The 25,915-nt window shown below is 40.1% G+C and overlaps 1 protein-coding gene across 3 annotated transcripts in view; it reads right to left on the bottom strand.

Moving 5' to 3' along the window:
• VPS13D (vacuolar protein sorting 13 homolog D) overlaps positions 1-25,915 on the bottom strand; it is a 169,742-nt gene that overhangs the window by 96,873 nt on the left and 46,954 nt on the right. For 2 of the 3 annotated variants that reach the window (XM_075189940.1, XM_075189939.1), the window contains exons 26-46: positions 23,945-24,122; positions 21,686-21,896; positions 20,641-20,812; positions 18,250-18,365; positions 16,903-17,115; positions 15,742-16,007; positions 15,035-15,168; positions 13,874-14,029; positions 13,040-13,256; positions 12,592-12,666; positions 11,370-11,558; positions 9,611-9,700; positions 8,569-8,709; positions 7,717-7,839; positions 7,433-7,507; positions 6,568-6,673; positions 3,481-3,633; positions 1,765-1,900; positions 1,510-1,557; positions 909-1,059; positions 327-537 (exon numbers count right to left, since the gene is read on the bottom strand). In XM_075189940.1, the coding sequence (XP_075046041.1) occupies positions 327-537; positions 909-1,059; positions 1,510-1,557; positions 1,765-1,900; positions 3,481-3,633; positions 6,568-6,673; positions 7,433-7,507; positions 7,717-7,839; positions 8,569-8,709; positions 9,611-9,700; positions 11,370-11,558; positions 12,592-12,666; positions 13,040-13,256; positions 13,874-14,029; positions 15,035-15,168; positions 15,742-16,007; positions 16,903-17,115; positions 18,250-18,365; positions 20,641-20,812; positions 21,686-21,896; positions 23,945-24,122 (3,161 nt within the window). The remainder of the gene's footprint in view (positions 1-326; positions 538-908; positions 1,060-1,509; positions 1,558-1,764; positions 1,901-3,480; positions 3,634-6,567; positions 6,674-7,432; positions 7,508-7,716; positions 7,840-8,568; positions 8,710-9,610; positions 9,701-11,369; positions 11,559-12,591; positions 12,667-13,039; positions 13,257-13,873; positions 14,030-15,034; positions 15,169-15,741; positions 16,008-16,902; positions 17,116-18,249; positions 18,366-20,640; positions 20,813-21,685; positions 21,897-23,944; positions 24,123-25,915) is intronic. The other variant, XM_075189941.1, reaches the window with a different exon arrangement.

The following is a 25,915-nucleotide window of genomic DNA, read 5'->3' on the forward strand; positions in this document are numbered from 1 at the left end:
TGACAGGACAATATAATTATTATTCCTTTTTACCAATTTATAAAAAAAATAAAAAATGACTAATGATATATTCACTACAGCTGTGTTAGATTTCTATGGTGTATAATTATTAGTAAGACTTACACTAAAGGGAAAAGGGTGTTAGAATAAGATAAAGGGTAAAGTTTAGAGCTGCTATTATAATGTTTGTCAACATATTATTTATAAGAAAAATACATAAAAGCAAAGTAATTCAAACATTTTGCTTTTGCTCGAGACACTAAAAGAAATTGTCCCACTATCAGGGAATCACCCAGAGAGAGGAATCGTTTCCCAGAAGCCTTCACCTGAAATATCTGCTGTTCTCAGCATCCATGGAGTGACACTCGCGTTTACTGCTGGAGACCTCTCCTGTCTTGGTCACATTAGTCCAGTGAATGGGTGTTTTACAGAAGAACACTCCCATGCCTCTGGGTCGAGCTTGAAGTCTCCATGAGGTAAGGTGCAAAGGAACCGCAAATGAGTCTCCAGGCATCACCGCAGGGAGGATCACTGGCTCTGTCAATACACCAGAACAACTTAAGACATGGACACGTGATGCAAGGGCCAACCACCCAAAAGCGGTATGTGTACTCTGAACAATGACGGATAAAGACCACTTTAGGTCCCGTGTGGCACTACTTGGCACAATGATTATATAACCAAGCAGCAGAAGACAGAGAGAAGTCCTCCCCAACACACTATTCTCTTCCCAAGGCTGGGACAAGATACAAGAGAGTACTTTTGGAGAGCATCAAGATGACAAGACCAACACATATTATATGTAGTATGACATAGCATAGAAAATTAAAGACTAGGCCCATGCACATCTAAAAATCTTTGCTAATGTAATGTAAGCCATCTACAGGTCAGAAACATGGATGACTTACTGTCAGGAGCTGAAGGGCTGTCCAGGCGAAGCTCCATAGGAATCTCTAGCTTGTTTCTTACAATCAGAGACGAACGGACAGTTATAACTTTGCGTGCGCTGCCTTCCATGGTGACCGCAAACACTACTCGCACTGGAGGAAGGGCCGAAAACTGCGCAACACGGACACAACGTTATATTTCAACAACAGTTTAAATGAGCAATATTGAAAAGACCCCCAAGTATAACAGGTTCAGTGATAAGTTCACTCTATATTATCAGCTGTGAAACTACTTGACATAAAGTAGCAGCTGTGGACCATGAAATCCTAAAACTTCTCAAAACAGGAGTTGGAATGTTGAGTGTCTTTCTGAATCCATATGATCTACCAGGACACTAACTGTACCTATTTCTAAAGTAACATAAGTAACATAACACTTTGATTTTAACTGCAATGATTCCCATAACATTGCTAATCACACAGAAGGGAATGGATACAGACGATGGCCGGTTCCTTATCCCATATTACATGTATCATATTCTAGATTATGCATTCAGGCCACCTGAAATCTATACCTTCTAGAATTATCAGGAAATGAGAAAGCATAAAAATTGGAACTTACATAGACATGAGGATGTATTATGTTAGTTTTACTAATTGGGCTTCCAACCTGAAAAAAAAAGAAGATAATTTGTTATCTATTATATTTCTATCCACAAACCTTGATAAATCCAGAAAGCAGACCATAGAGTACGTGTATATATTGTGTGAAACTGGTAATTGTACTGATGGCTTCACAAGTAGGAGTTATTGAGAAATACCAGCACACTGTTACATGATCATTAGGCATAAATGAGAAGAAGAATCTGGGACTCACAGAAGATGAAGATGTGTTCTTGTCGGGAGCCGCGTAACGGAAAAATATCCCAACTTTATCCACGGACACGGGACTAATCTGCTCCCAGCCACTGACCCGGACCTGCAGCTGGTGAATCCGTAAGTCATGAGTATGCCTGAAAGGACAGGGAGGGTCTGTCAGACATGGGTAACACTCTTACAATAGAACACTGGCAGATCGTGAAACTTCAGGTTCTATATCCTGTAGAACATTACACGCCCCTGAGTAAATAAACTGCAAAGTGGAACAAACGATGGTCATCTACTAAGTCATGTCAAGCGGAGAATCAATCACTACACATTGCAGTGTTTTTATTATAATTGACATTTTTATTTTTACAGGTATCACGGCTGCTAACAACTTTTAGGCAATGACTTATTCATAGTGATTGGGCAGACTGCATGCCAACCTCTTGTAAAGCACACCAGGGATAGAAAATTCTAATGCTCACGTTACGATCTTGTTCACTATGTAACGCTTGCTATTATGTGATAAATTATCTCCAGGTTGCTGTGCGTTTTACAAGCAACAAATATGCGCTTAGCACTGGGGTCATGAGTTCAATTCCTGACCATGGCCTTATTCTGTGAGGAGTTTGTATGTTCTCCCCGTGTTTGTGTGGGTTTCCTCCGGGTGCTCCGGTTTCCTCCCACACTCCAAAAACATACTGGTAGGTTAATTGGCTACTAACAAATTGACCTTAGTCTGTGTGTATGTTAGGGAATTTAGACTATAAGCTCCAATGGGGAGCTGATGTGAGTGAGTTCTCTGTACAGTGCTGCAGAATTAGAGGCTCTATATCAATAAATGATGATGATGATGTGATGTAATCAAAACCACAATACGTTTTACAATATCTTAACAATTGTATTGTATAGCTATCCTGTAGCTCATCTAGCGAATACAACTGTTACATTGCTGGGATCATTGACATTCCAGACATATCTTTTGCTATCAGCAGATTGCAAACCATCCTGAAGCTGCAAAAACATTCAGTGTTGACAGCTTTTACTGCCTTCATGGCCTGGTGTCTACAGGTTACATATAGATAACTAGGGCAGGCCTGGCCAACCTGTGGCTCTCCAGGTGTTTGGAAACTACAAGTCCCAGCATCACTTTCCAGCTATCGGCTAATTATCTATTGGCAAAGCATGCTGGGACTTGTAGTTTCACAAAACCCAGGGAGCCACAGGTTGGCCAAGCCTGAACATAGTCATGGCCTTGGTCTGTTCTAGAGTCTATTAAAAACACAAGAAAATAGGTTGTGTGCAGCAATGATGGAACACAGGGGATGGATAACAAAGTCTCTTAATTAATTAAACTCAATCCATTATATTGGCAGTATTGTACAATTGGACATGTTACACACACATATAAACCAACATATATTCTGAAATATTGATGCCATAAAAGTTATGCAGGTACATAGAGATGGTGATTCAGAGACAGAGCAGGGCTCCCTAAAAAGTTGTGCCTTAAAGATTACCAGTCACCTCTGCGTTGAACAGACTGTAGCAAAATAAGTAAATAAAAATGAACTCTCCTTCTGCCAAGGCTAGCAGCACAGAAGCCCTGTGCCCCCCCAGTGAATTAGCATGATTATCAGGCTGCTTATTATGCTAATTGGCCCGGTTACCATGCTAAACAGCAAAAACAGCAGGGAAATAAGAAAAAGGGATCTTCAGTTCTGCTTACCTGTGTCTTAGCTTTTCTCTGGTCTCAAATAAAAAAGGTATCTCCTCCCCCGGGAGCACTTCTCTCCACTGACTCACATTGTGCGCATCATCCATGAAGTTTCTGTCACCAACCGAAACCACCTCCGGGCTCCCACTATGGGACAATGCAGCACTGCAAGACAGCAAGGCATGTTCCTCACACACTATGGTAACAACTATTATATGATCCAAGCTGGGAACTGAACATGGAATTTAATGGGGTATTCTAGTTTCATAACCAATCATAGTTACATCCATTCATCTAGTAGACTAAGGGCTCATTCACACATATGGGCTGGGAAAACGGGTAAAATACATGAAAAATAACACTTGACAAATGCCAGAAGATGAACACCACAGTTAGCTGGTTCTTGGGGTTTAATCTCAGGGATATTGATGTCTGGTTTCACAATAGCATCTTTGATCATCTTCTCCTATTCCAGCCAGGTACCTTTTTAAAGTATTGTCTGACGATTTGAAGATTTGACAGAGGACTTTGGGAGCCTCCACTAAATTAGTTGAGCATCTGGCTGCTAATCTACCAGAATCAGAGGCCATGACATTGGAGGAAAGTTGCATCACTTGTGTCCTGGGAGCCTTTTCGCACCACCTAGAAGTTTTTCTGACCAAGTGAATTTGGCATTAGCTTCCCAAGAAGCTGGCAAGAGCTAAACCAGAGACAAACATGAACTAGGAGATGCAATAAGGTTTGTATGGATTTGCCCATTCATCTGACAGCAACTCGCTAAAGAGCTATAATACAAAAAATTTGGGCAACTTTCACTTTTTAAAAAGAGAGTGTGGGGGGTTGACCTTGGTCATTTGAGTCCTAAATGTGTAGGGCCAAAAGTACCCTTCTATTAAGATTGTCTACAGAATCTTAGGATGGGACTCAGATAACGGAAGGTCTAACTAATTGTCAAAAGCCCCATTCTTGTTTTGCCTTCTTCATCACTTGAGGAAGGATCCAACCGCCAACTAATCAAAAACATTCCCCAGGAGTCTAATCATTGTGAAAGAGAGATGCTTGCGCTTCAGGAAACAAGATACTTGCAAGGTTCTTAACACACAGAATTAGCAACGTTAGCCCAGCTTAGAGTATGGATACACCGAGGTACTAGGAACCTCCGCTGCCAGAATAGATAGACGGAAAATTCGGTAAAAAACAGGGCAATGGACCTGGCCAGGGGGGTGTCGCATGAGAAAACGGAGGTATGCAGGTAAAGGGGGCCTGATTACATTACCTGCAGGACCCTTCTTCTTGGACTCTGCTCTCTAGCCTCTTAGCTAGATGTCAGAGTAGAAAGACAAAATACTTCACTGAAAAGGTGCCGGCCTGGGGGAGAAGGAGACTGTCCTCAATTTCTACCTTATCCTCTGATAAGGCTGGTCTGGTGATTAGCGGATATCCAAGCTGTGGCAGACTGAAGTCAATCTGGAGACTGGAAACTGTTATAACGCCAAACCGCACAGAAGCTGCTGTTATAACAGCAATCCCACAATTGGTTGACCGCATCACATTATTATATTATTTTAATGGTGTTAAATAAGTGTAAGTTTTATACTTACTGCTGAATCAAATAAATATTCACCAAGGTATCAAATATTAAAAGAGGATTTTTGTACTTACGTGAAATCTCTTTCTCCGAGTCCATCTGGGGGACACTGCTACCATGGGTGCTACGAAGAGTAAGGATGGGGTGTCATATAGTGATTCTAGTGGCGCCAAAATGGCCAAGACGAGTTTGGTTCAAGAACCAGATTCAAATCCCACGGAGCCAACGGAGGAACATGGAGAGGCTGAACATGCAGCACTCCCTGAAGAAAAGTACTAACATCAGGTAGGGGAGCCAAATGGCGTTGGAAGAAAATAGAAAGCGCCGAGACCTGGACTTTCGGAGAACTTCACCTAAGACCCGTCTCTAACCCATCTTGGAGAAAAGCTAAAAAAGCGCCGAGACCTGAACTTTCGAAGAACTTAACCCAAGACCCGTCTCTAACCCATCTTGGAGAAAAGCTAAAAAAGCGCCGAGACCTGAACTTTCGGAGAACTTAACCTAAGACCTGTCTCTAACCCATCTTGGAGAAAAGCTAAAAAAGCGCCGAGACCTGAACTTTCGGAGAACTTAACCTAAGACCCGTCTCTAACCCATCTTGGAGAAAAGCTAGAAAACGAGCTAAGCTGAAAAATGCAGGATCACGACACCTCCTCTCACACCAATGTACATAAATCTTCCACACCATGTAGTAGATTGTGGCTGACACTGGTTTAAGAGCCCTCATCAGGGTATCCATTACTCTAGAGGAGAAACCTTTAGATCTCCAAAGGCTGACCTCAACAGCCACGCCATTAAAGCCAACCAAGGTAAGTCCGGATAATGAAAAGGTCCTTGATTGAGCAGATCGGGTCTGAGGGGAAAAGCCCAACCTCATCCTTCTGCCATAAGCAAGATGTTTGCGAACCAAACTCGTCTTGGCCAATTTGGCGCCACTAGAATCACTGCATGACACCCCATCCTTACTCTTCGTAGCACCCATTGTAGCAGTGTCCCCCAGAGTGGATGATGGAGAAAATAAGATTACAGTTTATTTTTATATTTATTTAGGGTTAGAAAGCAGGAGCAGTTTCTTTAATTATTAGTTTTTCGTATGTAGTTTTTAATCAGAGTGTCTGGTTCACGAAACGCTGCTTCACTGCATCCTGGTTGACAAACAGAGGCCCGGAAACCATGTTTATATGAAAATGGTGTGGCAGAGAGGTATAGGAGATTTAAAACTAAACTAGAAAAGAAAAAATGTAGGGAGAGAATCGATGAAAGAAAATAAAAGAAATGTGGACACGAGTAATATAGTACAATAAGGGGTATATTTACTAAACTGCAGGTTTGAAAAAGTGGACAATTTGCCTATAGCAACCAATCAGATTCTAGTTATCTTTTATTAAGTACATTCTACAAAATGACAGCTAGAATCTGATTGGTTGCTATAGGCAACATCTCCACTTTCTCAAACCCGCAGATCAGTAAATATACCCCAAGGTATTTGATAAATCGCAGCAGCTCTTTACCGTGTGGGAGTTGTTGTTAAGGTAGCAAACCACAGTGTGCAGCCGGTGTGATTCCTCAGAGCGAAGGGTACAAAGGGCTGCCTGCGCTTTGGAGTCTTCATTTCGACTGCAGGGGGGGAAAACGGGGACAATGACTTGTCATGGAAAACCCATACACGTCTGCCAAACAAAATATCAAAAATGATAAAAAGAGGAAAACGTTTCTACAACAAAGAAACAGAGAGAGAAAAGGTAGAGGTATATAAACAAAACAATCCAGAAATAATAATAAAGTTTATATCTTTTAAACTGCACTTTATAGGGGACATATATAAAAGTAAGGTTCAAAATGGAGTAATGGTGGACATGTGACACTTGACGCGACTTCTGAGCCAAATGGCCACGCACACGGTGTGCGCCAATCAGGATGTTCGTAGTAGAGGCCGAAAAACTGCATCACAGGGGAACAAACGCCATGCGGCCTTTGGCTAATTAAATTTACAAATATGTTGGGTAAACAATTAGGGTTCATGCAAACCAATCATTATGGGCTCACTACATGGGAAAACAAATTGACAGACTAAATCTCCTCTCGGCTGGCCGGTAGAAGAACAAATTTTGCAGATAGTGTTTTTGAATAATTTCTTATACAACGCTAGTTACAAGTGTAGTTAGCAAGTAACCAAAACAAACCTCAAATGGACCTTGGAAATTGTCACAATCTGCACCAATGTCCATGATCACTGTAAATAAATTCCACTCCAAAATGTAATCTTTATCTGTTATTAATGCTGCTATCATACTTATTGACCACTGGAGAAACAAGTTTAATCAAAAGAAGTGCGACCACTTTTATTTATGTCCTGCTATGTTTTTAGTACTGTACCTCTAGCATAGACCTGGTGCTCTAGGTTAGTCAGACTGGCTGTGCTCCTAGTTCTAAGGTAGGATAGAGGGAGGCCTGACAGACAGGAAAGGAAAAGTTAGCAAGTACGCAGCAGTGGGAGAAAGGAGAACGAGGAACATTAAGTAGTAGAAAGGAATACTGCACATACATTGGAACATGGGATAATAAAGGAAAGCACAATTAAAAGCATTAACCCGTGTAGAAAGACTAAACACTCATGCTGGTTATTAACACATAAGTTCACTTAACAGTAGATTACTCACTTGGTCCGATGTACGGAGGGTCGACAGAGGAGCCCATCCATTCCTCAGCCGTCTCCACTGTAGCCTCTTTCTCCTGCTTGCAGTAATCAGCCATCCACGACTCTTTAGTGTTCACGTATTGCTCTAGGAACCACAAGCAGAGGAAATAAGTTGCTATAAACTGCACAAAAATCTAGAGAGGTAATTATGTTTGTATAACTACTACTTTGTGTTCTATAGCTCATTTATAATGAAAACTGTCAAAAACAAAAAGGGAGAGAATTATGCACTTATAAAATTGAAATAATGGATACATACGAGAAATAATAAACCACAGGCTATTCAGTGGAAAGGATATATCATGTGCTGTAGTGTCAGACATAAAATGCAGCTAGTACAGGGCAATAAACCAGGGACTTCTAGCACTTTATTAGGAACAAACCGACACATCTGTAATATGATACTCATCATGGTAAATTATTTTGATGAAAACATAACTTGTTTTCCATTGAAGCGCAGGTTAAAGCAACAAGATTCTATTTTCTGTGCTGACCTGAATGCAAACGGATTAATCTGAACATTCTAGACCAGGCCTGGTCAACCTGTGGTTCTCCAGGTGTTGTGAAACTACAAGCCCCAGCATGCTTTGCCAGTAGATGGCTAGCCGATAGCTGGCAGGGCATGCTGGGACTTGTAGTGTCACAACACCTGGAGAGCCGCAGGTTAGCCAGGTCTGTCCTAGACAATCTTATGAAACAGATGTCTATTCTTGTTCCCACTGGAATGTGGAGATGGGGTTGAGTTTTAAAGGTCCCCAGAACTCAGTCAGTGGACATGGAGAACTACGCATATTATAACTGTATGTTTATGTACCTATTAACACAGAAGTGATATTTATGTCTAGTCGTCGTTTAGCTTTCAGATCAAGCTTCAGGCAAGATGGGTGGAGGCGGCTGGCTTCCTGCTGCTGCCAGGATATTGAACAAGGCCATGGCTCAATAAATGGCTCCCAACCTTGAATTAAAAAGAATGTATATTAATAAATCAGCAATGTATTAAATGTGGAATTTCAAAGGCTCCTTGTAAGACAAACTGCAGCCAGACGACTACTAAAGTCAGGAAAGACACATTGTATACTTATCAACAAGACAACAGTGAGGGAGATGGATGTAGTAAATCTTCTCCGCATTCACTTCAATCACAAACATCAGCTTTCCAACACCATATCATCATCATCACCATTTATTTATATAGCGCCACTGATTCCGTAGCGTTGTACAGAAAACTCACTCACATCAGTCCCTGCCCCATTGGGGCTTACAGTCTAACACACACAGAGTAGGGTCAATTTTATTTTCTGGTTAGCAGCCAATTAACCTACTAGTATGTTTTTGGAGTGTGGGAGGAAACCGGAGCACCCGGAGGAAACCCACGCAAACACGGGGAGAACATACAAACTCCACACAGATAAGGCCATGGTTGGGAATTGAACTCATGACTCCAGTGCTGTAAGGCAGAAGTGCTGACCACTTAGCCACCGTGCTCCCCAAACAACCTTATCCAAACAACCACAGTATTTGTAAAGATTATATAGCATGAAAAAACAAGATAGCAAAATACTTTTAGAAGAACTTTCCACACAACTGTATAATTGTATTCATAAAGCCAAAAAACTGGAAACCAAACGTAACATTGCATTTTATCTTGAAATAATTACCTTGCAAGAAAACTTCTAACTCACAAAGGATTTACATGTGTACAGGTTTGACATAGTATGTACCACGCAGAATTAAGATAGCTCTTAAGCAAGACAAGAGAAGTAGTCTTTAATAGAGTCTGCATGAGACTGAGCCACTGTGTGCTGTGGTTATGTCACATTTATTACATCTGCAAGTAATCAATATCAATGCGCTACCTGAAAGCTCGCGGTTGTAGTAGTCTCCAGCGAATGTGAATTCGGCAGAACCATCAGGATTGGAGACCAAATGTTGGAAAAAGTTCAAGCCTAAAAACAGAAAGTTTAAAAAGGTGCAATCAGTATACTACTAAAATTCCACCGAAACTTCAAAAACAATCTTACGATGAAGGATAAAGAGTCCGTCACATCTACCCTATTTGTGTTGCATAACATTCTTGTTTTCTCCACTTTATTTTTAGTTAAACTTATGCTGATCCCAATCATTGCAAACACTTCTAGACTTGCTTTTTTTGCTCCAGACACCCCTATAAATACCCTCAAAATTTTTAGATGCTGTCCTGTATTTTAGGTCTTCTTCCCTGGGGTGAGGCTTCCAAGCTGACGGAGAGTGCTCCAATGGCCCAGCTCTGATCTCCTAACTCCTACTAAGGTGGTCTTGTTCCAAACATACAAATGTTAAGTTCATGGAGGGGGGTCTACAACAACATTGCTGCTTTTCTAAAGCAGGCAAGTGTTAGTAGGTCAGGGGGGAGCAATACTGGACCACGGTAGCCCAACGCTGGATGAGAAGAAGAGAAGTTCAACTACGCATTCTAGAATAACTCATTGATCTGCACTCAAACAAAGTTGTTTAGTTGTGGGCAAAGTTCTTCTTTAATACAGACAGTACAAACGTTACACTAACTCTTGCACTATAAGAAAAGAGTTCAATAAAACAAACATGATACATGTTAACTTTTTCAAATAGGTGGTTCCTGTAGTGCAGGCTTCCTTGTCCTCACCTTAATCTGGGGTGTGGAACTGCACCAAGCAACTTATAGAAGTCCCAGTTATAATCCTGACTTGGAGTTAGAGCGCTCTCTACATTTCTAGTGTACACATGCCTTACCTGTATTCAGGCAGGAATACTTAGAACCATTTCCCTATGTTACAGTGCTACGAGACTCAGTTTCATTTGTTTTTTATTTAGATAGGTAACAAATTGTATCATTTTCATACACATATGACTGATACATCAAATAAGACAAAACAAGACAAGAGGGGGAGCAATGAAGATAAAAAAATATTAAGAGAAAGAAATGACTCATGCTGCATATAAATTACATATCATTTAATAATAGCTCAATGTAACAAGATCTGGGTGAGCTGAGGAGATAAGCCATGGCTGCAAACGTTATAAAAAAAACTGCTCTCATTTATCACAACAAGGGCTCTTACAAAGTGGCTTTTGGTAAATCCTCCCAACTTTTGACCAAAAGACATTAGACCAGAAATAAAAACAAACAACAAAAAACATGCAGAGCATTATATCATAAGGGTAAGCAGTCAGTGAGTATTCACCTTCTGTTATTACAAAAGGATTAATGATTCCTATTACAGCTTCGGTTATCATCCAACTTGTGAACCGAGCTCAAAGTAAGGTAGGGTGAGCACATTATCAAACATGCTCGTTTATGCCATCCTGAATCAGACAGGGATAGAATACCCCATTTTCAAGGAGCAGCAATAGGAACGCAGGTCCATCTTATGCATCTAACTTGGAGCAATTGATTAACCTAGGAGACTATATCAGATGGCTTATCACGCGGCAGCCCCCTTATCGCGCGCCAGGCCCTCTCCGACAATACGCCTAGAAACCTGTTTAAAAGACATCTACTGCGAATAACATAACTCTTGTAAGAATCCATTCAGCAACTAACAAATATGAAGCGCACCAAACATTTCTGGAATCCCCACGTGCGGCGTATGTACTCACGTGAAAAGGTGATCTCCGCTAAAGGTACATCGCAGTCCATGCAGTCATCAATGAAACAGATACAAACACTGTCTGCCTTTAGCTCCACCCCAGAGATCCATTGCAAAGCCCCTGCACCATTATTGTTCTTATGAGGCTTCAATGGCTCGGCATTCTTAAATAACCATGTAGCAGCTTTGTTGAGTTGACCTTAATGAGAATAGGGAATCATTGGGGATTAGTCTCCCTCAGCAGACTATGCCTGTCAGCACGGTGTAGCTAAAACACAGCACACATTACAAATCACTAATAAATTAATCAAACAAAATAAAATAAAACATAACCTACAGAAATAGCTGCAGAACAGCCAAAATTAAGCCCAACTCCTATGGGCACTTAAATAACACTGAGGAGCTACTGGGGTTGCAGAAGGGAGGAGCTTCTGTCAACAGTTACATCAACAGTTTAACTATTTAAGTGTCAACTCCTGTGTCCCCTTATACAACCCCATGGTAGCAGTGTCCCCCAGACTGGATGAAAGAGAAAACAACATCTTGCCACAAACTAACAATACAGAGAAGATTAAGCGTCTGGGTTACCCAACATTTATGACAAACTTACCACCCACAGGCAGTGGATAAAATGTCCATACCATAAAAAAAAATCAAGTGGATGGATGGATGAATGAATGAATGAATGAAGGAAGGCATGAATGAATGAATGAATGAATGAAGGCATAATTGAATGAATGAATGAAGGCATGAATGAAGGCATGAATGAATGAAGGAATAAATGAAGGAATGAATGAATGGATAGATGGACAAGAGACCAACACAAGAGGTGTCCGAGGATGAATTTCAAACCTCCTGCCTCCTCCATCTGGGGAACGGGCCATAAAACAAAAGCCTGGCGAATAAGCAAGGGAGGACCTCGCTACTAGAGGGGAACCCAGACACTGGGGTGGTGGTTATACTACAATTTAAGCTCTGGGTGGAGTTCTACTTTAACACATGTGATAAACTTATCCAGGCAGTAAATCAGGAAGGATTATATTCCCTATTAGGGATTTTGGAGATGAAGGGTCAAACTCAATGTAAATATGTAAAAATAAAGCTATACAATTATCTATGTAAGTAACATAGTTATAAACAACCAAAGAACAAAAAAAATCAATTAAGGAAACACAAGATGATGTAAAAGCAGCATAGTGGGAGATCAGTACAAAAACAATAGTCTGAGTTACCTTGAGAAGCCAGAAGAGCTTTGCGACAGTCATCTAAAGCAAATCCCAGCTCTTGTAGGCAAGCAAGATTATTTTCTGAAGGATAAAGAAAACACAGTGAAATACTAAATACCTCACGCATTTTACACTCTTCAGAATTCTGTTGCGCAAGTGTTTAAGCTGAATATTACACTAATAGAATGAACCTAGGTTTGAATCTCACTAACTGTGACAAATTTGAATTCATTGAAATACAGATGTATTAATCCCATACTGAAAATGCTTTGAAGATTCAGAGGAAGAAGCATGGCGAGCTGGAGAATTAAAAGATGCCGTGTGCCAGTAATAAAGATGGCTGCTCAAAAAACTCCAGAAAGATAAAAACTCCACCTGAATCCTCAGCTCAGACTGGACGAATCCCACCACCTAGCATGCCTTTTATGCTATGAACATCTATGTTCTGCCTTACCCAGAATAGGATCCATCACATGTCTGTGTGTGTCTTTCACAGGTAAGCTTTCATTTTCCTTGGTGTTACCAGAAGTACTGCTAGAGACAGAGGGAGCATCAGGAGCCGCAGGCTGGGGTACACTGGGGCTGGTCTGCTCAGGAATGGATTTTGCGATAGCCAGAAACAACAGCACATCATTGTATGACAATCTGATGTCCAGTGTCTGTAACTGGATCTAATGATGGACAAAACAAATGCAACTTAAAAGTGGATTCCAAACATTAATAATTGCAGTGCAGCAATCTAAATGCTTGGGATTCCATGACACTTTTCTCGACAGATGAACTAAACAGCTGAACACAGATCTATGTTTGGTGTTAACGCTCGGTACAGTAGACAGTTCTGTGGGAGTGCTCATTAAGTACACAGTACACTATGCTGAAGGGAGCCCTTGAGAACATGCTTGAAACACTCTATCAAAAACAAAGACAAAATACAAGGCTTAGTACTGCAGAAAAGTAAAGTTTAAAACTAGTTTTTACCCAGAACAGTGGTCTCTGGAGCATGTTTGATGGTTGGCTTTCATAAGTCTGATCTATATACACATCCATCAAGCAATGAATGGTAATAATACAAAAGGGGACTTGTCGTGAGGGATACAGAATAAGATAAAGCCTGAGGGTCGCCATGGAAATCTTATTTTATTAGTTTGTCATATTGTATACAGAAGGGTAGCCGACTATACCTGATTTTGGAGCTCGGCAAACATCAATCCCTTACCTAAAGTTTAATAAACAATGTAATGAGAGATATCACAGTTCACTAAGCTGCAAACTGCTTTTCTAGTTTTACCTCAAGAATTGGCGGGAAATCCTCAGTGTTAAATGCATCCATGAGGCCAGAACTATTTTGGTAAGTTGAATTTCCAACCAGTTCTATCTGCACATGAACTGGGTCAATTATAGACAGAGCTGTGTCCTGTTCATTCCCCAGGCGGCAGGAAAATACCTAAGTAACGACAAACAAACTCAGTCATCACTTTAGTAATGGTCACACAACAAATATGTAACAGTAGCTGAAGTACCCGGCGTTACCGGGTTTAAATCTTCAAGTTATCAATGAGTTGGATGCAACTGTCAACCCTTTAGATATAATTAGCAGCTCTTCCAACACACCCATGAGGTGGCTGCCCAGTGTCATTTTTGTTTTTATATTAAATGTCATCCAGTGGAAGGCCCAGAACAGGCTCCCGGGTCAAAGTTCTGCCCAGCGTACACCAACGGGAGTTCCGACCTGGACCTCAACCCCCTAATATGTCTTCTGGGATCCAATGTTACAAGTCTGTGAAGTTTTCGTCCAAATCCATCCAGTGGAAGACTCAGAACAGGCTCCCTGGATCAAAGTCTGCCCAGCCTACACCAATGGAAGGTCCAACCAGGATCTCAAACCCCCAAAACCCTGTACAGAATCCAAGTGGATCACCTCACGTTGGGTTCATCCCAATCGGTACAAGGGTGTCCAAACAGACCAATGATTTTTATATATATATGATTTTTAAGAAGACTCTCTCAACAACATGTGGTTTTCTTGAACCCATTCTCAAGTTTTACCAGTCCTATCTTTGTTGTTCTGCGTTATCATCAATCAGGAATTACTTTTTCACTTAACCTTTATTCTTCCATTAGCCACGTTTGTGCACTTGGTGCGTCCCCAGACAATTATACAGAAATGTAATTGCATTCTCCAAAGTGATAAGGATGCAAAATACTATTTTAGTTTGTGAAAGTTCTGGAGAAGCTATTGGGATGCAAACAACATTATGTGGTAGATGGGCAACACTTCCACTCTTCCTTTTTAGAAAGAAATCTTCCCCCTATGTGATTTTTTTGGAGTTTGATTTTATTTTTACTTTTCCGAACATCGGCCCAGTTACTTTTTTGCACCCTTTTACTAAATAAAGCCAATAGGGCTCAATGGATACAAAAACCTGAAATTACAAATAAACCATCTTACCTCAATTCCAAATAAACTGCCAGAAAATGGGCGATCAACCAGCTTGGGCTTATAGGTGAGAACAGTGGTCCCTTTGAGAATTATAGCGTTTGTGTCAACACAAGACGCGTCTTCAACTACCACAAACTCTGTTCCTGTAAAGAGTTCAAATTGTGTCTTATAACAGACCAAAGATCACATAGAATACGGAGAAACAAACGGTTGATAATGACACAAAACGAAGCTGGATCACATGATCACCAGAGCACAAGTGCATCATCAGTTTTATTATATTCAGTTTGGTGTGGAATAATCCTTTTAAGAGCACATTCGAAACACTACTATCAGAAAGGAGGTGGACTAACCCAACATGCATGATACTGCAGCCTAGCCACTCTTGTGTTTTTACAGCGTACCCATTCAGTAGGAACTAGTGACATCATAGAGACATCAATATTTATGGCATTGGCTTCTAATGAATTGATAAGCTGCATCCTCATGAAAACATCCTGTAGGATACAGGGTCCACCCATAGTCGAGTTTTAAAGCAATATTCCCTCATTAGAGAAAATGGGAAGTGTTCTCACAGGACCCCCTGTTAGTTGAAGTAAAGGAAGCTGTTCCAGAAAGCTTTGCTGAGCTTAGTCATACCGGGGGGTATCAGTGTTTAAAGAGCCTCTGACTTATTTGAAGGATTTATTTGAAGTGAATGTTTAACAAATACTCACCGGTCACATTGATCTTAACTTCCAGTTGCTTTTCGGGAGTGATCTGTATAGAAGACCTCTTGGTTACAACACCAGATTTCACAGTTTTAGGAACCACGGGTGAAGAAATACTGCTTCTTTCTTCTAGAGAGCGGTGGCCAGGATTTAATTTTTTTGCTTCACTTGGTGTTTGAAGAAACTTTTGCACTAGCACCAACCAGTCAAATATTAAAAACACTCGCAGGTTGTTCAGGACAACTGTGAAGCAGGAAGTGTCCTTTGTGGACCTGCAAAACATGACAACCAGAAGTTCTAATATTTGAATAGATAACCTGGATCAGGGCAACCCTCAAAGAGCAGGATAGACAACAAAAACTCATAGGCTCCAACATTTGGGTAGAATGTTCAAGTTTGGGCAGAACCTGAGAGTTAGATAAAGGTTCTGAGATTTAGTTAGGAAGCTCAGACCTGAAAGCCACAATGATTTGGGACGATTGTCTAGGCCTGAAAAAGCTGAGTAGGGTAAAGTAAATGCCTACAAAGGACAGTCCATGATATTTGGATAGGTTGTCCAGGTTTGGGAACACTATAAGAGCTGGGTAACTAACTACAATGGACAGGCTCTGAGATTTTCAAAGAATGCCTAGACCTTAAGTTCTTAAAATTTCAACAGAAACTCTATCATGGGATAGGCTCAGAGCTGGGATGCCTATTGTTCACATATTCTCACAAATGGCTACGATTTGAAGATGTTGGCAGACGTTGATGATAATTGTGTAGAATTCCTAATCTTCGTGAGACAGCGACTAACTAATAGGCAAAATTCCTAGACTTGGACCAGCTCTGAAAGCTGGATAGAATGCAAAAGCCTGGCAGGTATTGCTTGATCGGTTCAATGGCCAGATCGGAACATATGTCAAGACTTCAATGGAATGTACAACATGGATAAAAGTATGCCAAAGACGAGGGCCATACCCGATTATTGTGTACAATGCAAACGACAAAGCTCAGTTACAGGATACTAGGATAATATAAAAGGTGTCTTCACTTCCAGCAGCTGTTGTTGAAATAAGCAGCTCTTTTCTTTAACAAAAATCCCCAACACATAGTAAATATAACAAAAAAAATAGATATTTGTTTGAGAACGTCTTTAGTGGCTATACACAATTAGAGGTTGCTTACCGGTGATGTAGCTCAATCTGTAGTGAGCCGGGGTTGCTGTTGTTCTTTGATGGTTGCAAGATGCAGTTGAAAACATTGGGTTTGTGGGCAACGGTTGGCTTGTGTCCAGCGAAACGAGTGTCAAAGGCCATCATAGAATGGGAGACCAGGTTAATGGATGTAGTCTGGTTCGAAAAGCTCTCAAAAAGCAGCTTAGACTTTTTAAAGTCAAACCTATAAATTAAAAAAAGGTTGATCAGCACAACATACATTCTTCTAAACTGACTAAGCTTAATATAATACCTAATAACAACTATAAAATATTATCCAAAGTTCTTTTGCGTAAAGACTTGAATTTGCTACTTTATTTGAATAATTCAACCTATTTTAAGGGAATGAGCAAAATATTATTTTGGTTAATGCTTATTGCCTGCACACACTGAGGGCAGCCAATTTGTCTGCTGAACCAATGATCAATAGGATGCAGTCTAACAATTCACTGGTGACATCACTGAGATAGGAGTAGGGCAGCACGGTGGCTCAGTGGTTAGCACTTCTGCCTCACAGCGCTGGGGTCAACTCCTGACCATGGCCTTATCTGTGTGGAGTTTGTATGTCCTCCCCGTGTTTGCGTGGGTTTCCTCCGGGTGCTCCGGTTTCCTCCCACACTCCAAAAACATACTAGTAGGTTAATTGGCTGCTATTGAAATTGACCCTAGTCTCTCTCTGTCTGTGTGTATGTTAGGAGATTTAGACTGTAAGCTCCAATGGGGCAGGGACTGATGTGAATGAGTTCTCTGTACAGCGCTGTGGAATCAGTGGCGCTATATAAATAAATGGTGATGATGATGATAGGAGTATATTAATGTACTACAAACCAGTGATATCACTTTATGCATTAAGGAGGTCACTGGCTGCTAGTAAATTCATGGATTGAATTTCTTATGCTTTTAGATCAGCCCACAAAACGGCCTCACCGTGGACAGGAGATGATGGACACACATTCATTCTGCAAATAACATCCTTGGTTTTCTGGATACACATTCGTGGGAAATGGAAACCAAACACAGAAAACTGCTCTGTGCATGAGGTCTAGTTAAGGCTATTTTGGTATTACAATACAACTATAAAACAATATCCTGATATCACCTACATTATCACAAATAATGACTTATTTCAGCATATTTAATTTGGTAAACTACTGACGAACAAATACAACAAGTTTTGGTGTAATGAGATACCCATATTCAATATTTTCTATCTGCAATCTGATAAGATTTTGTAATACAATTATATTCCTCTATCAAATCAATATTTTCAAACAAATTTTACCCAAGACAATAAAATACATCATTGTCCTGTTCTCACCGTGCCAATGAATGGCTCACTCCGTCTTTTCCTCTGTCTTCAAGAAGCTCCAGGCTGACGTTGACCATATCGATAAGGAAAGACACGCCTGTGTACACCTCTCCACTTAAAACCGTCTGCAAATAAGATGGAATACAAACAAACTTGCAACTATATGGAAACCGGCTGATTGGTCAGCAGCAAAGCTCACTAAGACCAGTCTGATAACTTCTGGTTCTTACAAATTTAATTCCCAGATCAGAGTGCAAATGTTCACATATAATCCCAATCTTCTCCAAATCCCTACATTTCATTTATGTCAAGTCTTATGTAAATAATACTACCATTGCAATTGGTAATATACAAGTACAGGCAAACAAATAATACGGGGCCAGACTGACATTCACCATATCAGCAAGGAAAGACACGCTGACGTAGACCTCTCCACTTACATTTGGCATGAAAAACAAGGTAATATATGGCTGGTGGGGAACGTCAGAACAACCAAAACATTTAGACAACAGTTGCTGGGCCTCTTGTAGGCTGTGTACTGCAGCCACGATAATGTTTAGATTCTCCTATCTAAAAAGGAAAGGTGGAAATGTAACCAATCAGATTCTACCTATCATTTACTAGACAAGTGCTAGCTAGAATCTGATTGGCTGCTATGGTCAACACCTCCACCTTACCTGCGGTTTCACATAAGAAAGCCTTCTACTCATAGTCAAATGTACACATTTGACAAATGTACAACTCCCTCCATCAGAACTTCCCCTAATCTGTCCAGTTTCAAACGGGCCCTAAAAACTCACCTTTTTCTTAAAGCCTTTCTGTCTCCCACTTAACTTCCTACCTTATCTTCTGCCTCCGTGCCCCTACTCTCCCTCTCTCCCCTGCGTCTTTCTGTCTGTCCACCCCAACCATTAGATTGTACGCTCCTCTGAGCAGGGTCATCTCTCCGCCTGTTTCCACCACTTCTAACTCTGCTCTCCAGCTACTTAGCCCTCCTCCTCGAGGGTCCTCCACCCCACGTCCACTCTTGCTCCCTTCCCCCCCCCCCTGGGGGTCTCCCTGTCTTCCGCGCCCTCCTTCTTGGGCCCCGTCGTTTGCGGATCCTCCCTCTCTAGCTGTGCATTGAGCTTATTGAGTTACTGTGCTTACTGTTTACTGTACTGTGCCGTCTCCCATTGTATTGTAAATTTGTTCGTCCCTGTACGGCGCTACGGACACCTTGTGGCGCCTTATAAATAAAAATGAATAATAATAATAATACACAATTTATTTAGCACACTAACAATGGCCCTATACCAGGGTTTCCCAAACCCAGTCCTCAAGGCTCCCTAACAGTGCAGGTTTTCTGGATCCCATGTGACATAATTAGGACCACCTGTGGATCTGTTACAATGTGTCAGTCAGTAATGAATACGCCTGTGCTCCAGCAAGGAGATATGGAAAACCTGCACTGTTAGGGAGCCCTGAGGACTGGGTTTGGGAAACCCTGCCCTATACAATGCTGAAAGGACTAGATGTATCAACGATTGGTCAAAAAGCTCAAACTACAAAATAAAGCTTAGAGCAGTTTCAATTTACATTATTAATTTTACATTTGTTATGAGTCTGTGTTGAATCTTTACGGGGCATTTCTGAAAAGCAGATTGCAAGACGTTCAATGAGGCCTAGGAGTTTTTAGGCTTTTTTTTACACCTCTGTTCTCTATTACAAAGTGGTGGTAATCGGTATCCCAATGCTTGGTATACCGACATCAAGTATACCTACAAAAACAACACTAACACTTCAATAACAATATAATTAAAATGTACAATTACCTTTACAGCGACGACGGAGATTACCGAAAGTACTAATATGTGACCGCTCCTAAACCCGAATATGCTGGATGCCGGCTCTTGATTTTGACGTCATCGAAGACGGCGACATCTATTTAAATAGGTATGTTAGGGTTCGGGTGCGCCAAACGGCGGGAACTTAAGTCACGTCAAAATCAAGCGCCAGCATCTTCTGAATTACCAGCAGTCGCGTACCAGTACTCTCGGTAATCTCCGTCGTCGCTGTAAAGGGAATTGTACATTTTAATTATATTGTTATTGAAGTGTTCGTGTTTATTTTGTAGGTATACTCGGTGTTGGTATCCCAAGCATCGGGATACTGTACCTATATCTTACAAAGAGATGATCCACATTTTGTACACCTTTTCAGATATGGCAGCATTGGGGAAGGGAACAGGTCTGATTCGATGCTGGACAGAATAATCCCAAGATAAACACTTTTTATTTAGCTCAAGTGATGCTAACTACTTAAGCTCAGTAACACACTGTATGAAAAAATATTCAGAAGTGCTAAGCATGTGCTACATATTTCTGAAGACCTCCTGCACCAGACAGACTCTTGTCTTACATGAATCCGTGGATCTTGCAAGTCATACGGTCGCATAAAATCTTCAACAGGTTCTCCCAGATTATTCTCCAGCAGGCCTCTGATTAATTTATATTTACTCAGATCCAGAGAGCAGTGAACGGAAGATAAACTGCCGTGTATGGACATATCGGGGACAAAGTGGTTTATTTCTCTGTGGGTAAAACAAAACAAAAATGCTTTTTTTGCATTACAGAGACAGATTTCTTGGAGAACCACAAAATCTTATAGAGCTAACACACACCATATTGGCAGGTTGGTGGATGCGGTTACTGTCTCCTGTATTGGCATTGGACCAAGCACAGTCAGATTGGCCCATACTCAGTGGCACCTGTCCCGCGCATGCGCAATGACACCTGAATGGAGCTACACAGCATATGCATACACCATAAACACGCTTGTTTATTCTTTTTTTCTATGCATTGCACACTTCCTGTTTGTAAACTGTTTCAAGGAAACTAAAAACGGCCAATAACACTGAACAACAGGATTTTTTTTACTTACTAATAAATCTGTTTCCCTGAAGCCAATACAGGACATAGTCTCACACCACCCACAAAACGCAGAACACTAGATCAGAAACGGCTGCTCTTACCCTACTTATCCCCCTTCTCCAGCTACGGAGCTCATTTTTCACATAGCAATGAGTAACACGAAAGAAGTGTCAAGATGGAACTGAACCATATGGACCTACAAATAAATTTCAACCAAAGCCAAAAACCGTCTAAACAGGAAACTGAAAAACTACAAAAGAAGAGATGTCCCTGCACATAGCAAGTTTGATGTACTGAGAAGCCTTGCATTGAAATGGATTAAATGCAAAACAAATTCATTGACCTGGAGTGGCTCAGACTCAATCCCATAGAATCTGTGGAATGATTTGAAATATTCTGTTCAACAATGGTCCCCATCTAACCGGAAGGAACTTCAGAAATATTTAAAGTAAGAATGGGTGAAAACTGTAGTGACCTGATGTAACCAACAGTGATCGGCACTAAAGTGGCCTCTACCACGGTCTACAACTTACTTGTCCAAATTCCTCTCTAGTTGCAGTTTCAGTCTGCATTGTTCTGTTAGGAGACTCCCGCCCATCTGTCTGACATAGTATGAAGGAAAGGAGAGGTCGCTCCGGCATTTCTCCAAACATTCGGCAATATCTCTGGGATGTCTCTCTGCAGCAAAGATGTCCATGTCCTGGAGGTCCACCACAATGCAGTCCAATAGGCAGATGTGTTCATCTACAAACAGATAAATAACTATATTATATAGAATATACATATATACTGGGATGTTAGAATAAAACACTGATGTTTAAAGAAAATACATAACCCAACAGTCTCTCTCATATATATATATATATATATATATATATATATATATATATATATATATATATATATATATATATATATATATATATACACATACATACATATATATATATATATATATATATATATATATATATATATATATATATATATATATATTAATATATATATACATACATACATATATATATATATATATATATACATACACACACACGTTAACCCGTGCATGATACTCATGCATTCTAGTCAAATCAAGATACTTGAGGTCTTAAAAAGGTTCTGGTCATGCATTTGGACCTAGCCCAGGCCTCCTCAGGGGAAGATCGTTACTTCCCGACGCAAGCGCCCTTTTTAATGTGTGTTCATGAGGTGAAATTACCTCACGAAAATGAGTTTGACCCCTCAACTCGTAAATTTAGCCTTTATTACCCCTCCCACGGGGGGAAGGGGGGATGATGGAAGTTAACTGACTTGACTATTCTAATTTTTTTGTCAAATAATGTCAGTATACCAAATTTCAGGTCAATTGGATGAGCCCTTTCTGAGAAAATAGTTTTTTCCACACACACACTAACGCACGCCTCTACACATGTGTTCATGAGGTAAAATTACCTCACGAAAATGAGTTTGAGCCCTACCAAATTTCAGCCCTTTTTGAATATTTTTTCCCACACACACTAAGAATTTAGTAGGTCAGTGTATAACTCTGCCCAGCAGGTGGCGCTGCAACTTGTTTTTTTTTTTTTTTTAACACACACACAGACAGACGCCACTAGACATTTATATATTAGAGATATATATATATATATATATATATACACACATACATACACACATACATAGGTTGTTGGGTTATTTAATTTCTTTAAACAGCAGCGTTTTATTCTAACACCCCAGTCGCACTAAGTTTACCATTGTTATTACATAAAATAACCAAATGCAATCAATCTCTAGCGAATAAACAAATGGATGTCATAATATGCCATCAAGTCAGATGAGTTCTGCACGAGGAGTGCTCTTTATATAAGAGCACTTGTAATATCCTAATAATCTTCAGTAGGGGCGGTGCGATTACACATAAGGCACAATCTGTACTAAAGTGATGAGGTCACTACTCACAATTACTACAGACGCTGTTTACAGAAGTTTACACATTTACGACTGTCATCTGTGTGTGTAAACTATGAACCCAGTGAACTATGTAACACTGTGACACTAAATATCTCTACGAGCATGGCATGGTATTTCTTATAATACTCTAGTTATTACAGTGTTGCTTATACTGAATATTGACATGAAAACCGTTTGACATGACATCACTACTAAATTATGATATTTATTTTACATGACATCATAGTAATTAATTAATTACCATAATGTATATATTATACAGTGACGCTATATAAATAAATGGTGATGATGATACATATATTATAATAAGAATACTATGATATATATATATATATATATATATATATATATATATATATATATATATATATGTGTGAACTTTATACACAATCACAATACACAATCCTGTGTACATTTTGCTTATTATGCATTTTGTTTTGTCAGATTCATCTTCTGCGACCATGCTTAGTCAATAAGTAGGGAAACTACAAGTCCCAGCATGCTCTGTTAGCATAGATGCCAATAAGTAAATACAATTTCCTGGGAGACTTTGATGCTGAGCAGGTGAACCAACTGTAATAAGATGCTGTGCATAGTATCTTCAATACAACCATTCCTCTGAATATGGTCATACTATAATTCTACTTAAGTATTTAACCTTAAAAAGATATCAAGTTACACGGAATATAGAATAAGAAGAGTCACTGAGAGTAGTATCCAACATACTGATGAAAGAAGAAGTAGTGAACAGCTGGTCAATATTAAAAGACCGGTAAAAAAAAATAATCACAATATAGACATTATCATCAGATATCGCTTACCAGGACTACCGGGACAGTCCGTTACATTAGAATCTTTTGTTTCTTTTCTAGATTTTAAGGTTGACCCCATAACTAATCCTTCCACAGAATCACAATCCACAGTTGTCTTGACGTCACTCCTCCTACCACTGAGTTTGTGCTCTGGGGTAACAATGGGTGATGAAGATTGACCTAAACTCTGGTTAAAAGTAAGAGACAAACACCCAATTAAAAAAAAAAAATTACAAAAATATAGCTAAACACCACACAACACAAAGACCATCAGAAATAAGGAAGGGGAAGGCTGGAATTAGTGGAAAATGAAAGATAATTTTATTAAAAAAAAAAAAAAAAAAAAAAAAAAAAAAAGACATTTAAGAGTAGTTTAAATTACTACATTACAGATTCTGATTCAGACTGGTACATCTAATACCATTATGTTTTAGATTAAAATTACTATTTTCTGTAAACTTGCGTTAGGACAATAATTACTATATAATACATGTTTTTGTAAATAATATTTCTAGAATGACTTCAGAACGTCCAATTATACGTCATACTTGGTCAACTTTACTTACCACTTTATAAACATGCAATAACTTCAAAACTCAGCATCAAAAACCCATGCAGGACACAGAATTGAATATTAAGCACAGAGAATACAGCGCGCTCTTTGAATTTGCAAAAACAGGAAAACCACTTGGCTGTGGCACGGCTGATTGGAGGCAGCCCACCCGACTGAATGTTGTGGCACGGCTGATTGGAGGCAGCCCACCCCACTGAATGTTGTGGCACGGCTGATTGGAGGCAGCCCACCCCACTGAATGCTGTACTTAGCGGAGGTAAACTGAAAATGGCTTGTACACATCGCGTCATTTGGTTCGCCTGTGAAATCCTTGGTTGCTGGTAACAAATATATTTATTAATTACCTAGCAAACGCATCCATTCCCCAGTCTCTAAAACTTGCCTACTTGATCTAAGTGGTATACTTGCTAAGCGGTGGTTCCGACGAACTGCCGTTTCTCTGCGCCTTGCCGTCATTTTTTTTTAACCCCTTTATTTTCACACTTTGTTCAATAAACAATGATGCAGAACATTTCCGATGAATAAAACACTATAGGGTAAAATTGGTTCTACAATATATCTCTTCAAGAAGGTTAGATACACCAAAGCGTGTTTTCCAATAGAATTGTAAAGGATAAGGAGATAGAAGGAGGACAGGGAGAAAAAGGGGAGGGAGAGGCACAGGGAGAGAGGGGGCTGATATCTAAAAAGGGGACCGTCGGGAGTATGTGTTCACACGGTGCCTGGAACAGGAGAACCATGAAGTCTGTACCAAGGAGTAAATGTCTCGTGAAATTTGGGGAGGGTGTCGTTAAGGTACTGTCATTTTTAAAAAATGACGGCAAAGCACCATAAATCGCCCACTTAGCAAATATACCCCTGAATATCCCACACAAGGTTCAGACACTATTACACGAACTACTAACAAAGCAATCGCCCTCACTCTTCTCATGGCCTATGATTCAACGTTACCTTACTGAAAGCTCACACAGGGAGAGTCCATAGGATTGTCAGATGACTGGCAGGTGTTGTTACATCGCCTTTCATCTGCAGTTTCTACTTTATAGACACCTTTTCCAGTTTGCTGATCGCTTGTCCTGTCCAGTTGACAGCGCCCACAGGTTTAGTTCTTTATGTACATTCCCGCTAAGATGACGTTTCTCACTTTGACATTTTTATATCATTTCACCGTATCATCGCACTTGCTTTGTTTAATTCGCTCTTGTTAATAAACCTCTTTGGTATTTAAATAATTAAAACTCTAAACCGTGTGGCTGCCCTGTAATCGCATCATGCAGCTTTGACAAAGGGATTTTTCATCTCATCTCCTCAATTGCATAAAAGAGATGATCCCAAATGTAAACAAATCACTCATCAGTAAAACAGAGGTGCATATACATACAAAGCTATCCTATGGGGAACGTAGT

Source organism: Mixophyes fleayi, chromosome 11 (genome assembly GCF_038048845.1).
Source record: "Mixophyes fleayi isolate aMixFle1 chromosome 11, aMixFle1.hap1, whole genome shotgun sequence".
Classification (NCBI taxonomy): Eukaryota; Metazoa; Chordata; class Amphibia; order Anura; family Limnodynastidae; genus Mixophyes; species Mixophyes fleayi.